Below are 17,085 nucleotides of genomic sequence, written 5' to 3'. Positions count from 1 at the left end.
GGGCCACATGGTCTCTTCCTTCGAAGCAGTGCCCTATGCTCAGTTCCATATCAGGGCTTTTCAGCGACATTCTGACCATTTGGAACCGTTCCACATCCTCCCTGGATCGACTCATCAGTCTCCCTGCCCCGATGCGCGGAGATCTTCTGTGGTGGTTGATGTCTCCGATGCTGACATCAGGCCGCTCCTTCCTTCCCCTCTGCTGGATAGTGTTGACGACGGACACCAGTCTCCGGGGCTGGGGAGGAGTTCTGGACAATCTCTTGGTCCAGGGCACCTAGTCCTGCGAGGAACGCTCCCTTCCGATCAATATTCTGGAATTGCGGGCGATTTGTCTCTCTCTGGTTAATTGGACAGCTCGTCTCCGTGGGTATCCAGTACGGGTTCAATCCGACAACTCCACGGCAGTCGCATATCTAAACCACCAGGACGGCACCCAGAGCCCCGCAGCCATGTCTGAATCAGCGCTCATCCTCTCCTGGGCGGAGAGCCATGTCCCAGCTCTGTCGGCAGTTCATATCCCCAGCGTCGACAACTGGATTGCCGACTTTCTCAGCCGAGAGAGACTCGATCCCGGCGAATGGGCTCTGCATCCACAGGTCTTTCTCGCGATCTGCGAGCGATGGGGTCGGCTGGATGTGGATCTCATGGCCTCCCGCTTAAGGTAGGGAACTTCGTTGCGAGGTCCAAGGATCCTCGGGCATCGGACGCCCTTGTGATCCCGTGGATGCAGTTCACATTTCCTTACGTGTTTCCTCCTCTTCCTCTCATTCCGCATCTTCTCCGGAATATCTGGTCCAAAGGTCGGCCTGTCATTCTCGTGGCCCCCAGACTGGCCACACAGAGTATGGCACGCATCACTAGTCTCCCTCCTCGCCGACTAACGCTGGCGTCTTCCACTTCGAGAGGACCTCTTGTCGCAGGGACCGATCTTCCACCCGAATTTAGGTTCTCTACATTTAACGGCATGGCTGTTGAAGCCGCCATACTAATGGCTCGGGGTTTCTCGGATGGTCCAGACCATGATTCGTGCTAGGAATCCGTCGTCCTCCCGGATCTATCACTGGACCTGGGAGTCCTACTTTAGTTGGTGCGAACGCCACCAGTTGTCTCCCATTCGGTTCTCGTTGCCGCGACTCTTGTCTTTCCTGCAGTCGAGCATGGACTTGAGGCTGGCTCTCAGTTCCCTCAAAGGGCAAGTTTCGGCCCTTTCCATTATTTTTCAGCGGAACTGAGCTTTGCTTTCTGCTGTTCGGACCTTTCTGCAGGGGGTGGCGCGCGCTGCGACCTCTTACTCTGCGACCTCTTACCGTCCTCCGTTGAATCCTTGGGACCTTAATCTGGTGCTCAGCGCTCTCCAGTCCTCTCTGTTTGAGCCTTTGCAGCAGGTGTCACTTCGCTTCCTGTTCTAGAAGGTTACCTTTTTGGTGGCAGTCACTTCCATCCGTAGGGTGTCGGAACTAGCGGTTCTTTCCTGTCGGTCGCCCTTCCTTATCCTCCATCAGGACAAAGTAGTTCTTCCCATGTACAGTCCTTCCATCCAAAGGTAGTGTCGGCATTCCATCTCAATGAAGAGATCATTCTCCCATTTGTCCTGCCCACCTCATCCTCGTGAGCAGTCGCTCCACACTCTGGATTTGGTTCAGGCCTTTCGCATCTATCTGTCTCAGACATCCTCTTTCCGATGGACGGATTCACTATTCGTCATTCCAGAGGGACCGAGACGAGGGCTGGCTGCGTCCAAAGCTTCCATTTCCCGATGGATTCGTTTAGCCATTGTGGAAGCATACCGCATCTGTGACCGGGCTCCGCTCTTCCGGGTTACTGCTCATTCTGCTTTGGGCAGTACATCATGGGGCTTAGGCCCTTCAGGTGTGCAAGTCGGCTACCAGGTCGTCTTTGCACACCTTTTCCAAATTTTACAGAGTACACACCTTTGTATCTTCCTACGCTTCTCTAGGGCATAGAATTTTGCAGACAGCGGTTCTCTGATTGTAAGGAAGGCTTCTTCGTTTGTGGCCCACCCCTGGGACTGCTCTGTAACATCCCACGGTCAAGCCTGTGTCCCCTAATTATACGGATGAGAAAACTAGATTTTTGTATTTAATGTAAAATCTCGCCTCCTAGTGGCAGCAGCTATCCCCACGGTCAAGCCTTTGTCCCACAATAAAGAGACACACATTTTACGGTAAGTACAAAAATCTAGTTTTTCCAGCTCACAGTAAATGCTGGTAATGAGGTGTTATCAGTATATTGAGCTATAGACACGTATTATAATCTTTAACATTCATCATGGTTTTTCAATTTGTCCGTAAAAAATGTTGGCTGTTCATGATTTGGGGAAAAGTTGTCTAGAGAAGAGAAAAATTCTTGTTGGCGACCCTGCTTATACGCATGTGTTCATCGGATTTGTCAGGGATTTTTCCACTGCAGCTCACATCCCATGGCAACATACAATACCGTAATTATGTTATAACATGTTAGGTATATAATAATTAAAGAGTATTCCCACCTTAGAGAGGAGACGAAGGAGGGAAATTGTGTTTGTGATGTATCTCAGCTGATCATTTTTTTGTTTATTAGAGATGCAGATCTGTATGCTATTGAGATTCACATGGAGTGCATATAAGGCTCATTGCAAATTGACATGCTGCTGATTTTAAATCTGCCTCGCAGGTCAGTTTATGCTGCAGATTCTTTACTCAGCGTCTGGCCTCTTGCACACAAACGTATTTTCATTTCCGTTTTTTTTTTGCGGACCGTATACGGAACCATTCATTTAAATGGGTCCTCAAAAATAATGGAAGGTACTCCTTTTGCATTCCGTTTCCGTATTTCCGTTCCGCCAACAAATAGAACATGTCCTATTATTGTCCGCATTACGGACAAGAATAGTACTGTTCTATTAGGGGCAAGCTGTTCCGTTCCGCAAAATACGCAATGCACGCGGATGTCATCCGTATTTTTTGCGGACGCAAAATACATACAGTTGTGTGCAAGAGGCCTCTAAGTAAGATTCCTTAGACTCGTATTCATTTTGCTGGTACTGTAAAATGCTGCAGATTTGGACTTTGAAGATTGTATGCAGCTTTTGTAGTCTTCACAGAAAGCCAGCATTTACGTTGCCTGCTACTTTCAGCCATGGACAGTCGGAGGCAGATTTGCCTATGCCGCATTCATAGAGACTGAATTGGTGATGTTGTGATATGAGCATTTTTTCAGATAACTTTTCCTTTCCGATCTTTGCAGTTACTACCTATCTCACCAAGGACAGAGTATTATTAGCGCCTTGCTCTTCTCCACGGCCCTGTGGTTTGCACTCATCATGACCATGCGTTATATACTAAAACAACTCCTATCATACCATGGCTGGATGTATGAGCAGCATGGCAAGATGTCGGCCACCACCAAGTTATGGTTGGTAAGGAGCATTGCCTTTAACAAATAAGTTTCACTTGAACTTCGAACACTTGAATGGATGCTAGTGGGTGTGTTTCTGTTGGTACAACAGAACTAAATATTAATCTTTCGAAAGGTAAATCCTTCCAGGGCTGTGCTTGGAAAGCATAAGTGGACCTTTTCTATATTCTGTAATAGCAGTAGGTCTTTGCTACTAGAGGTTGATAGAAGTTATGATCCCTCTCTTTAATGAGGGGGTTGTTTGAAAGTTTAAGAAATTTAGAAAGAAAGTAATTTAAAGGGATTGTCCCATTACAACAACTTATAACCTCTCCACAGGATAGTTGATCAGTGTCTGCCCCCACCAATCATGAGGATAGAGGCCCGCATGCGTGCTGCCACCACATTAAGCTCTGTGGCTGACAGAGTTAGTTGATTGCCTGTACTTGGCTATCTCCAGTAATCCCATAGAGTTGAATGGAGAGGCAGACACGCATGTGCGTTTTCCGTCCTTCCAAATGGAGAACATGGGTTCCCATTCTCGTGATCGGCAGGGGCCTCATACACTGATCCCCTATTCTGTAGAGAAGGGATACGAGAATACTATCAATAACACCTCCCCATGTACAGCTATCAGTGACTGACAGCTATCTCTGTATACTCACTTACACAGAGAATGCTATTAATCACTGATAACACCTCCACTGTGTACAACGATCAGTAACTGACAGCTATCTATACATTTAAACTTACACAGAGAATGCTATGTATACATATGGGCAAGCACGGTGGCTCAGTGGTTACCAAGGACAACATCTGCATGGAGTTTGTATGTTCTCCCTGTGTTTGCGTGGGTTTCCTCCGGGTACTCCGGTTTCCTCCCACACTCCAAAGACATACTGATAGGGAACTTTGCTTGTGAACCCCATTGGGGACAGTTGGATGCTAATGTCTGTAAAGCGCTGCGGAATATAGTAGCGCTATGGAAGTGCCTAACATAAATAAATAAATACACACTTATACAGAGAATGCTATCAATCACTGATAACATCTTCCCTGTGTACAGCTATCTATGTATACACACTTACAAAGAGAGTGCTATCTGTAACTGCTAAGACCTCCACCGTGTACACGAGTAGTCCTAAAGCGGAAAGATTTAAATGTGTAAATTACAGGTTTTACTGAATCTTTACCCACACAGCAATATATTCTTCTGCTCTATAACCTGCTGCTGGCAGATTGCACTGCATTTGGTGATAACAGGTCATCTTTAAAGGGGTTCCCTGGGAAATAAGTAAATGAAAATACTTAAATATTACTTTATTAGAAATATATTCCCAAATACCTTTCATTAGTTATAATGGCTTCTTTTTGTCTGGGGAGCAATCATTAGGAGAAATAAAATGGCTGCCATACATCCTATTAGTACACACAAAACCTGTCCTAATAACACAGGAGGACAAGTTACTTCACAACACTGAGCTAAAGAGCTGCCTTAGCCTTCTCTCTGCTCTACTTGTCAGGGATTATGATCCTTAATACAGCTGATAAGATCTTCATCTAAATCTCTGTAGGAATGGAGGAGACCTGAAGTACAGACAGGATTGACAGGACAGACTGTGGTAATGTGAGGCTGCGGCTCGTTGGCGACATCCCCACCCTGCTCTCTCTACTTCATGTCTCCTTATGAACTCCATTCCCACAGAGATTCAGCTGAAAATCTTATCATCTGTATTGTGGATCATAATCCCTGACAAGCAGAGCAGAGAGGAGGATGAGGCAGCTCTTTACCTTAGCGTTGTGAAGTAAATTCTGCTGCTGTGTAATTAGGACAGGTTTTGTGTGTACTAATAGGACGGCGGCCATTTTATTTCCCTTGATGATTGCTCGCTAGACAAAACGAGCCAATATAACCATGTAGATTGTAAGCCCTCACGGGCAGGGCCCTCTCCCCTGTACCAGTTTGTAAATCGTCTTGTTTATGATTAGTGCAATTGTCTGTATTATGTATGTATACCCCTTTTCATATGTACAGCTCTATGGAATGAATGGCGCTTTAATAATAATAACTAATGAAAGGTATTTGGAATGTACCGTATTTTTCGCCCTATAAGACGCAACTAGGTTTTAGAGGACAAAAAAATATTTTTCATTGGACCTCAGATCAGCAATCAGACCCCCAGTGTTAATCAGACTTCAACTCAAAGCCCCAATCAGATCCCCAATGTTAACGGGGGGGAGTGCATCTTATGGGGAAATAAATAAGTTATTTATAATGAAGTAATATTTAAGAATTGTCATTTTGCTTAATTTCCAGCGTTTTTCTGACTCCAAACTCTTCACAATCACTTATTACTTAATAAGTGATTGTGGGAGTTTAGAGTCAGAAAAACTCCCTAATCTGTACCAATCAAGATGCTGTGGTGATTCCTGCTGGTGTTTATTGTCCTGGAGCAATGGCAGGCCATACATCCACGTGACCACTGCAATGATGCCAGCATGTATTCCATGGAAAATTGAAAAAGTTAGGATTCCTGGATTGCGAGGATGAAATAACTGTGCTTGGTCCTTAAGACGCAAAATAGGCCAGTCATTATGTAATTAAATATTTCCCCAAAACTTTTTTTGCCAATCAGTACCCCATTGTGATGTAGGGTCTTAATGATGCATTGAAGCAAATCTGTCATCAGAATCTGCTGCCCTCTTTAATCCCTTAAGGCAAAATGCTTTACGTGTACAGCATTACGTGCCCGTAATTGTATGGAGCGGGCTGCATCATACACAGCGGGTGTTGGCTGTATAATACAGCAGACACCTGGATGCAATGACTGGGAACAGCGATCGCGTCGATACCCATCATTTAGCCCGTCAGATGCCAAAATCGCAGCATCTGTGAGGTTGGGCAGAGGGATGCAGCGGCTCTGATCGGTTACCATGACAGTCTGGGGCCTGCTGAGGCTTCTCATGGCTGTCATAATAACCACCCTTCTAAGCTGTACATGAGGCACAGCTCAGCAGGGAGCACATCAAAATCCTATTCACCCTAATAGATCTCTATTACAGTGAATAGAGATCTCTATAGATCTCTATTAGGGTGAATAGGACAAGGGATCAAAAGTTCCCAGGCTATAGACCCCTAAGGGCGCTAATAGGTATTACATAAAAAAAACACCAAAATATTAAAAGTTTAGATTACACCCTTTCACAATTTCACTTATAAAATATCTAAACAATAAAAAATAAACATATTTGGTATCGTTTTTGTCTGAAAATGTCAAAACGAAATAAAAAATTAAAAACACATTTGCAATTTTTTTGTCACCTTGTCCCCACAAAAAAATTGAATAACAGTGATCACAAAGTTGTACATACCACAAAAATACCAATAAAATATACAGTTTGTTCCATAAAAAAACAAAGTTATGGTTATGCAAAGAAAATTTTATTTTTTTCAGTTTATTTTTTATTTATTTTTAAGTAATACAACAAAAAAAAAGCTGTAGAAGTCTGGTATCAGCATAATCGTATTGAGCTGCAGAATAAGGATGTTGTGTCATTTTTAGCGCACAGTGAATGCTGTGATATCAAAACCCCAAAAACGTTGGTGGAATTGTGTAAGTTTTTTTTGTTTTTGTTTTTTCAATTTTACCCCAGAAGAATTTTTTTCCCGTTTTCCCAAAATGCATCTTGTCCCACAATAAATAAACCCTCATATGGCTATGTTAACAAAAAAATAAAATAACTGAAAGGTTATGGCTATTGGAAAGTAGGGAAGAAAAATAAATGAAAATAGGCCCGGTCTTTAAGGGAACCTGTCATCAACTTTATGCTAACTTTACTGAGGGCAGCAAAAATTAGTGACAGAAATGCTGATTTCAGCGGTGTGTCACTCATGAGCTAAAAGTAAATGGTTGCTGAGAACCAGCATCATAATCATTGCAGCCCAGGCCTTGAAAAGAGTCAAATCTACCTGAGAAGAGTCAAGGTTATTCCTAATCTCCTGCTCTCTCCCCATCTGCTGATGATTGGCAGTTCTCCACTAGCGAGAAAGGGAGAAAACTAGGTAGAAGACTGTCAGTCATCAGCAGGAGAGCAGGAATTCATGAATAACCATGACTCTTCTCAGGTGGCCGGGACTCTTTTCCAGGCCCAGTCTGCAATGATTGTGATGTTGGTTCTCGGCAACCACTTACTTTTAACTTCTAAATGACAGACCGCTGAAATCAACTCGCCTGTCTCTACTTTATTCTGCCGTTAGTGTGGGTAGCATAACGTTGATGACAGGTTCCTTTTAAGGACAGTAGTGACTGGTCCATTGACAGACCTGATGAGATAGAGTCCCTGTATTTATGGGAAGAACCCGTTACCCAATGATTTGTAGCTGCTCTGTATATCCCTGCATTGGTTTGGAGACAGGGGGTACACATAGCACAGAGTAAAAGATAAAACAACAAGATGAAAAGTAAAACTAGCAACAAAAAATAGATACAGATAATGAATCGGTCATGTAAAGATGCCATATAGTTAAATTTGTTAACTGTGTTACTCGATGGTGGCGTGCCACTATAACTATACAGAAGCAGCTTACCCGTTGACATGTTAGTATTTCTAGAGCTTTCCCATGGCAGCCAGTCCAGTCGTGCCCACATCCATTTCTATGAACTATATAGGCAGACTGTATTATTATACTGCTTACACTCTCCTTATCTTATCTTATCTTATCTTATTGTTAGACTTTAGTGAAGATTTTCTCTGGCCGTAAGCCCATGCTTTACAGTTACCAGGCGTCCCTTCCTCGCCTTCCCGTTCCAAAAATTAAAGACACAATGCAAAAGGTAAGCCTGTTCTGACTACGTATGTATGATATCATATTTTAGACTTCATTCGTGTGTTAAAGGCCTTTAGTGGCCTCCATCACAGATTCTGTAAAAAATGTCAGACAGAATAGCGCAGCATGTTAGGCCATGTAACGTGATCGTACATCGGTCACATGGTCTAGTTGCAGTTCATCCCATTCAATTCAGTTGGGCTGAGCTGCAATACCAAGCACAGCTGCTATACAATGTATGGTGCTGTCCTCGGTAAGCTGCCGGTAGCCCACCACACTCTCCAGGGCTCCAGCAAGCTAATTGGCTCCCTGAAACAGCGGAGTGGCAATGGTGCTGCGTCTCTTACTCCCGCTGATGTGATAATGATGTCCTATTCTGAGGATAGGTCATCATTATAATTTCCTGGATAACCCCTTTAATAATGTTTACCAGGGTCCCCATACTGATGACCTATCCTCTGGATAGGATTTGGCCCTAGTGGCGTGCTGAGTTACTGCTGCTGAGCTGCAGTTACCCGTGCTGTTACTGCTGCTGAGCTGCAGTTACCCAGTCCTGCCACTGCTCTTCAGACGGAGCTGTAGTTCTGCCTGCTGCCTGTGTTCAAAGTTGTAGATCTGACGGTGGAAGTCGTAGAGAGAAGTTTAGTGGCAGGGTTGTCGGTTCCACATGATTGGATCTTGATAACCTAACCTGAAGGTAGGTCATCAGTATGTGGAGTCAGTACATAACTTCTTTAATGGTTTGGGAGTAATTATCACGATTACCTAATAGAATTTCTTTATTCATGCGTATACAGTACATCATGGTCAAAGGTATTTGGATGCCCATTTCTAATAGGTGGTTAAAAGTATACGGTCATGCATAACAGCTCAATGACATGTTAAGAATTTCTAGAGGTCAACTGCATGTTCTATTATTACGAAGAGGAAGCGCTTGGACAGGAAGCTGTAGGCCACAAGTGACTATAGGCATCAAGAGTTATTAATATGGTGATGAATAATGTTCAAGTGATCCAGGGAAAATATCTGACTGCTATAGGGGTCAGGAAAAAATATTTTACCTGCTCTGTAATGGAAACTTGTCCACAGTCTGTTAAAGGTGAAACTTGATAAAAATGAGTGCCTATGTAACCTACCTGTTAAATGTTTATCCATAGTATCTGGAATCTGTGAGGCCTCTCATGACCGATGAGGAGTTCAAACGCATGACCGCACTCGCCAAAGATTTTGAGGTTAAACTTGGACCCAAACTTCAGTGGTACCTGAAGCTGAAGTCCTGGTGGGCATCTAACTATGTAAGGGCTCTTCTGAAAGATGTCAAATTATATTGCCTTCTAGATTAATTATCAAAATGTAATGAAGTAACACTTTTCCCTCTTGGTAGGTGAGTGATTGGTGGGAAGAATACATCTACCTCCGAGGAAGGGGTCCTATTATGGTAAACAGCAATTATTATGCAATGGTAAGTAGGAGCTCGTGAAAGAGAACTTTTTGTAATTCTGTGAGATGGTTTACGCCACTATCTAAAAAAAAATTATCTCAAAACAAAGCTGCACATAATGGCACATGCCATATGTGCACCATAACCTGAAGGGGTTGTCTGATCACAGACGATGGAGGCATATTGCTAGGATATGCCCCCGTTGTCTGATAGATGTGGGTCCCACAGCTGGGACCTGCACCTATACAGTGAGTGGAGCCGCGAAAGTTGTGGAGAGCGCACTGTGCATGCGCAGCCGCTCTCCATTCATTTTCTATGGGGCCGTCGAAAATAGCCAAGCCAGTTGGCTATGGGAGCGGTGGCCAGTCATGCATGGTGCGCTCCCATTCACTTCTATGGGGAGAGTACTTGGTGGTGGCTGGACCAAAGTCCTCCAGCCACTACCTTGCGGGGCTCCGTTCCCGATACAGGTGCGGGTCCCAGCGGTGGGACCTACCCCTATAAGACAATGGGGGCATATACCCCTATTGTCTCAGATGAGACAACCCCTTTAAGCCTTGAAACTTCCCAACAAACGTACTATCATTTACACCGGAAACTGGTGTAAATGATAGTTCAGATCTAGACCAGTTACAAGTTGGATTTCTGGTGCCCTGACTGTGCCTCATCCTGCACTGATGGGCTTACTTAGATTGGCGTTTGTAGTCTTAGTATATCTGTGCCACTTTTGAATTGACCCAATCTTTTCTACTAAATTGTTAAAAAACTGAAACCCAGTTTCTGAACTTCCAGTGTGTAGAACATGGAGGTCACCTTTAACTCCTTCCTTTATCAATCCATAACGGAATTCTTAGATAACCCGAACCTTGTACGCCGAACTTGAAAATAGAAGTTTGCTCATTCCCAGTAGTTGCCATGTAGTCAGCAACATGTGTCAGCTGTAACATACATGTTGCTGCAGCACTAGCAGGAGGCTGACAGGATTTCACGGAAACCAAGGGCTTAACAAAAGCCACCTGGTCCACCATGGATGTGAGCCAGAGCTTGATTGGTTGTCCTTCTGTATAACAGCAGCAGGCATAATACGCTGCAGTCTAGAAGTTTTGTAGAGTGAGACTATGATCTTTGATTTTAGGCTCAAGGTAGCTTTGCTCCACCCAAGGCGAGGCACAGGAATGTAAGCGGTCATGGAACATGGCTGCGGGCAGGAGCTTCAAATCTGGCACAGCATAATGATAATTACATGAAATTTGTTTGTACAGAGTTATCACTTTAACATTATATTTTTCATTGAATTTTTATGGCTGTTTTAAGCTGGATTCACATCACCTTTCATCATCACACCATCTGTTTAGCAGATGATACCCCAAACAACATATATAAATGGATGCCAATGGAAGGGCATCAGTTTTACAATGACTTCAATGTTAAAAAGACCCCATATTCGCCACTGTCTGTTTTTCTTTTTTTGCCACCTGCCAAGGGTAGGTAGACTCCCTAAAAAACAACAACAGTGACAGTATTTATTTATTTTTTACATTGAAGTCTGTGTAAAATATTCACATATGTTTTTGGGTATCTGTTAACCACCTAGTAATCGCCAATACGCCTATCAGCGCTCACTGAGGGGCCATAGGCTGGGCGGCCGCCTTTTTTTTGGAGGAGAGCTGATTCTCCCACACGAAAAGGACATATTTATAGGGAACTTAGATTGTGAGCCTCATTGGGGACATCTTGATGATATAGTCTGTAAAGCGCTGCAGAATATAGTAGCACTATATAAATGCATAAAATAAATAAATTCTAGCAGTTTAATCCCTTAGATGCCACAGTTAGAAGCTATTGACCCCAGCATCTAAGTGGTTTAGGGAGAGAGAGTTCCATCTGTCTCCTATTAGCAACCAGCGTGGGATGCATTCTTCTTCACGTGGCTTCCTGGAGCCTAATGTAGGCAGCGTGTGCCTAGCAGTGTGTGCCTCTGACTGTATAATACATTATACTGCATAAGCAGTACAGTTTATTATGTGAGAGATCAAAAATCATCTGTTAATGTCTCCTTGTGGGACTGGTAATTGTTAAAAAATATATATAAATTCGTAAATAAAAAAAGCTCCAAGTTAAAAAAACAAATACTTTCAATGGAAAAAGATTTCAAAAATAAAATCCCATCCACATATTTGGTATGGCCGCCATAACAACCCGCACTACGCAATTATCATGTACTCATTCTGTAGGGTGAACACCCTAAAAAAAAAAAAGGCAGAATTGCAGTTTTTTTGCTTATTTGGCACATAAAGGGAAATAAAAAGCAGTTAAAAGTGTCATGTACCCCAAAATGATACCAATAAAAGTTGTCCCACAAAAATCAAACCTTCACACCGCTCCATTGAAATAAGAAGAAAAATATCATGGTCTTGCGGCAATGCAAAAACATTATATATATATTTTTAAGGGTTTTTATTAAAGTACTAAAACGTAAAAAATGGTTTTATATATTTGGTATCACTGTAATCGTACTGACCCAGAGAGTAAAGTCATCATGCTACTGTATTTATGCTGAAAACTGAACGCTGCAAGTGGTGGTATTGCTGTTTTTTTCCCCACTCCTCCCACAAAGAGTTAATAAAAGTTAATCACTAAGTTATGTGTACCCAAAGTGGTGCCATTAAAAACTACAACTTGTCCCGCAAAAAAAACAAGCCCTCATCCTGCTACATAGATGGAAAAATAAAAAATAACTCGTAGCTCTTGGAATGCGACAATGAAAAAAATTGCTTGGTCACTAAGGCGTTGAGCAGATCCGATAAAAAACGGGAAGTGAACCCAGCCTTCTGTCACTGGGTTTAGTAATGAGTTTGTATGCCTCTAGCACTACATAAATATGTGAATGAGATAAAAAAAATAATAATAATAAATGACTGTCGTCCTTTGCTAACCAGTCTAGTGACCAGTTCATGTTAGAACAGACACACGGGATTGTATGTCCCATTTCTTGCAAGACGTTCCCTTTAAAGAGAGGAAGTTCAGCTGAACCACGACTAAGCCCATAATGATCAAATGACTTTGAAGGTATACATGCTGCCATACTGTGATGCTTGAAGACCTCTATTATATCCATGCACTCAGAGATTACAGGCTTCTGCCCAGGTCACAGGGTTCCTTCATATGTTCTTCTGAAAATAATTCAAGATTATTTTACGCGGCTGTTCCTATCCTATAAAGTCATGGCATATCACTAGGATATGCTGTTACTTTCTAACCAATGTTGGCCTAACTTGTGAGACTCCAGTTGATTCTGAGAAGAATGGAGCCGCAGTGCTAGTTCAGAACTGCGTTTCCTTGATTGTCTCTCCGAGCCACGTGCTGTCCAGACTGAAGTGAGACGGGCCAGCTGCACCCCTGTACGGAAGGGACTTGGGTTAGTGCTGCCTCTATATTCTCAGGATCGGTGGGGATCACGGAAGTTGACTCCCCCTCTCCTCTTCCCCAAGATCATAACGTGATGGCATATCCTAATGTTACTCCTTTTAAACAAGTTTCCAGTGCCCCTTGACAACTATATGTAAAATAAATGCTACTCATGTTTGGTATTTCTTTTTGCCCTTTACATTAGGACTTTCTGTATGTTACACCAACACCAATTCAAGCAGCTCGGGCAGGTAACACAGTGCATTCCTTGCTTTTGTATCGACGCAAGCTCAGTCGCGAGGAATTGAAACCGGTAAGAAACTAGGATTTATTTATTTTTTAGATACTGTGTGTTACCACAGTATGTGTACTATAATGTTCTGATATATGGTTATTGCTATATACTGTCTAATAATTTGCCGGTGTAACCCCTTGGGTCAGTAGACACTAAGCTAGCTTCTAGAGGTAGCCAGTAGTTGCTTGATGTTCACATGGAGACCAGTTACAAGAATACTAGACCAGAAGATCTTCATTCATCATCACTGCTGTAGGTAGGAAGTGGCAATGGCTCCAGAATAGTTTGTGGGATTGTTGTCATCTGCTATTGGAACCATTACCAAGGATATGTAGTGATCATTCTGCTTTTCTTAGAGTCCTCATCCCAGAATCTAAACTTAGTGCAAATTATACTCTGTCAATGTTAGCATTTTATTGGATTTGAATATGTCTCATGACATTCCCTTTAGGCACCTCTTAAAGGGATTATCCCCCCATTTAATATCTTCACTGATATTGTCCCCCCATTTAATATCTTCAATTGCGTGGCTACGGAACGGACATTAAAATGAATGGGTCCTCATCCAATCCGGAAACGGACCCGGAAACAAAATACGATTGTTCGAATGTAGCCTTAGGCTGCCTTCACACGCTGCAGATTTTGTTGCAGAAATTTTCATGACTAAAAATCCGTCCCGTTTACTTGAACGTGGATTTCAGCAAGGCCCATTCAGGTGAATGGAACTGATTTTCAACTGCAAGAAATTTCTGCAACAAAATTTGCAAAGTGTGAAGGCACCCTTAGGCCACCTGCACAAGATGCAGGTGAACACGCACAAGATCCGCAAAAATTTCTGTGCTTTTCTGCACCAAAATCTGCAATTTCTAACTGGATTTTGGTGTGGATTAGATGCGGTTTTGCTGCAGATCTCACCCTTCTCTGGAAATTGGTGAAGTCTGCAGCTAAAACCTTAAACAAAAATGTCATGCTGTGAATTTGGAAATCCGCACAGCAGGTCAATTTCTGCACAGAAAAAAAAAATTGCTAAATATACATGAGATTTATGTGATATCCTACACTTTGCTGGTACTGTACTACGCTGCTGTTTTTGCAGATGCAAATCTGTGCGGAAAAACTGCTCGTAAGTCCTCAAGCACACGAACCGGCCGTTCTGTGCATTGGTCCCCAATGCACGGGCACCTTCAGTGTGGTTGCTGCAGATGGATCCACGGAGAGAACCCCCACGGAAGCACTCTGTAGTGCTTCCGTGGGGTTCCATGGCTCTGTTCAGCACCGCTCCTCCCGGATTGTGGACCCATTCAAGTGAATGGGTCCGCATGTGTGATCTGGTGTGCACACGACGGGCGCCTGTATATTGTGGACCCGCTGTTTGCGGGCCGCAATACGGGCACAGCTGGGCAACAGCCGTGTGCATGAGGCCTAATCCTAACTCACTGATAAACCAGGCACAATGCCGTGTAGGCTAGATCAGCTGAATGTAATGATGCCTTTCACTTAGCGATCCAATGCTTCATTTTATAGAAAAAAAGTTATTTTAATCCATATGCAAATGAGCAGTTAAGTGCACCCAAGTCACTCTGTCCACCCTTACTCCTCCTGCTTCCTCTGTCAGCCGCTCCCTCTCCTCCTTGATTGATAGGGCTAGGCAAGATGACTATGTAAGGAATGAGATGAAGGGACTGGCAGAGGGAGCAGGACGAGCAAGGGTGCACAAAGTGGCTAGGGACCACCCTCAGTGCACTTAACTGCTCATTTGCATATGTATTAAAAGTAGTTTTTCTGCAGAATAAGGCCGAATGCCGAGAGCGGTCCGTGGTAACACGGGCTGGATTCCTGCTGAGAGCTGGAGCGCACGGCGTTATTGGTTGCTATGACGCCGTGCTTTCCTGCTGCCGCCGCAGTACAATAATACACTGGTATGATCTATTACTGTACTGCGACGGCAGCAGGAAGCGCACGGCGTCATAGCAACCAATGACGCCGTGCGCTCCTGCTCTCAGCAGGAATCCAGCCCGTGTTACCACGGACCGCTCACGGCCGTGTGCATTCGGCCTAAAGCAACAGATAGCTAAGTGAAAGGTATATTATATTCAGCTGGGCTACTCCTTCAAGACATTGTGTTGAATTTCCTGCTGATAGACTCCCTTTAAAGGGTTTCTGTCACCCCAGTTTTTGCTATAAAAAAAGGCTGACATTATAGATGTGAAAATGTCACCTGAATTTAACTCTGCATTTCTTTTATTTAAGTATGCCCCCGTTTTCGTGTAATTTTAACTCTGATTATATGCAAATGAGACTCGCGCGGGGGGGTCGGGGGAGCGTTGCACCTGCTCCTAGAGGCTCCGTTCGCCCACCTCATTTCAACACCCTTCTGCTTGAACGCTGGCCTGGCCCTGTCAATCAAGACAGAAGGGTGTTGAAATGAGGTGGGCGAACGGAGCCTCTAGGATCAGGTGCAACGCCCCCCCACCCGCTCCTCGAGGCTCATTTGCATATAATCAAAGTTAAAATTACACGAAAACGGGGGCATACTTAAATAAAAGAAATGCAGCGTTAAATTCAGGTGACATTTTCACATCTATAATGTCAGCCTGTTTAATAGCAAAAACTGGGGTGACAGAAACCCTTTAATAAATGAATGCAGTTGTATTGGTATATTACATGTTATGATGTGTTCATTGGGTTGGGATCTCAGCTAGATATTCATATCCACTCTTCTGCATTGTGTTATCTCCCCCATGGTATCTCTGCACTGTAAAAACTGGCTATAGAGCAGGGTCCCAGGATCCATTATCCCGCTGTGCTCATCCCAGTGGGAACGCACCTTTAACACCACCCGCATCCCTGGAGAGGAGACAGGTAAGTGAGCGGGTGAACCAAAATCAGCGTTCATCATTGTCCCTTATGGTGAATGGGACCTAATAAAGCCCCGATTTTTCCCTCTCCTTTTCTTCTAATGAGATTTGTGTGTGTAACTACCGCCTACAGGTTTTGAGGGTCGACATTTGGAGCTTGGATAATAGAATGAACAGTGGCAATTTACTAAATGTTGTACCACATTTACTCCAAGAAAATATACTGTTCAGATATGCACCAATTTCTATAAGATTTAGAAACAAAAAATACAAGCCTCCACATGTGTCCTGCAAAACCGAATGACTATTAAAGCAGCAACTGGAGCTCGTAGCCGGGTGAAGGTTCGCCTTACTTTATCTCTGCATGTGTGAGCTAGTTCTGGCTTTAACATGAACACGTTGTTATTAATATTATTCTTCCCATGGTAGCGGAACATCTATTGATTATGGTATTCTCTGCCTTCTTCTCCCCTTCCTTCTCCTTTACCTCTTCACTTTTTATGTTGTTCCTCTTCCACAACTTCTATTAACCAATCACCTCCCAATACACACAATTCGATCTTGCCTAAACCATTACATTTTTTTTTTTTTTGTCTTTTTTATTTATTTATATTTTGGCCACCTCTCTTGTAATTTGTGTACCTGCCCCTCTACCATCCTCTCTCTTCCTGTACTTTTTGGTGTGTGGCTTCCGTTTTCCCTCTTATACAGCTGATGATCCAAGATTGTTTGCCCATGTGCTCTGCTCAGTACGAGCGCATATTTAACACAGCACGTATCCCTGGAGTAGAGACAGGTAGGATCTTGTGCTTTTCTAACAATCTTTGACTAATCGTAGACAGAAAAAGACTAAGCA

General features: G+C 43.4%; 1 protein-coding gene across 4 annotated transcripts in view; it reads left to right on the top strand.

Moving 5' to 3' along the window:
• Positions 1 to 17,085, top strand: part of CPT1C (carnitine palmitoyltransferase 1C) — a 59,608-nt gene that overhangs the window by 19,153 nt on the left and 23,370 nt on the right. For 3 of the 4 annotated variants that reach the window (XM_044281632.1, XM_044281633.1, XM_044281634.1), the window contains 6 exons: positions 3,250 to 3,421; positions 8,133 to 8,234; positions 9,385 to 9,522; positions 9,612 to 9,689; positions 13,282 to 13,389; positions 16,146 to 16,233. In XM_044281632.1, the coding sequence (XP_044137567.1) occupies positions 3,250 to 3,421; positions 8,133 to 8,234; positions 9,385 to 9,522; positions 9,612 to 9,689; positions 13,282 to 13,389; positions 16,146 to 16,233 (686 nt within the window). Of the gene's footprint in view, positions 1 to 3,249; positions 3,422 to 8,132; positions 8,235 to 9,384; positions 9,523 to 9,611; positions 9,690 to 13,281; positions 13,390 to 16,145; positions 16,234 to 16,940; positions 17,026 to 17,085 lie in introns of all 4 variants that reach the window. The other variant, XM_044281635.1, reaches the window with a different exon arrangement.

Source organism: Bufo gargarizans, chromosome 2, assembly GCF_014858855.1.
Source record: "Bufo gargarizans isolate SCDJY-AF-19 chromosome 2, ASM1485885v1, whole genome shotgun sequence".
Lineage (NCBI taxonomy): Eukaryota > Metazoa > Chordata > Amphibia > Anura > Bufonidae > Bufo > Bufo gargarizans.
Note: the sequence above shows the minus strand (reverse complement) of the source record. Positions and strands in the feature narration are given on the sequence as shown.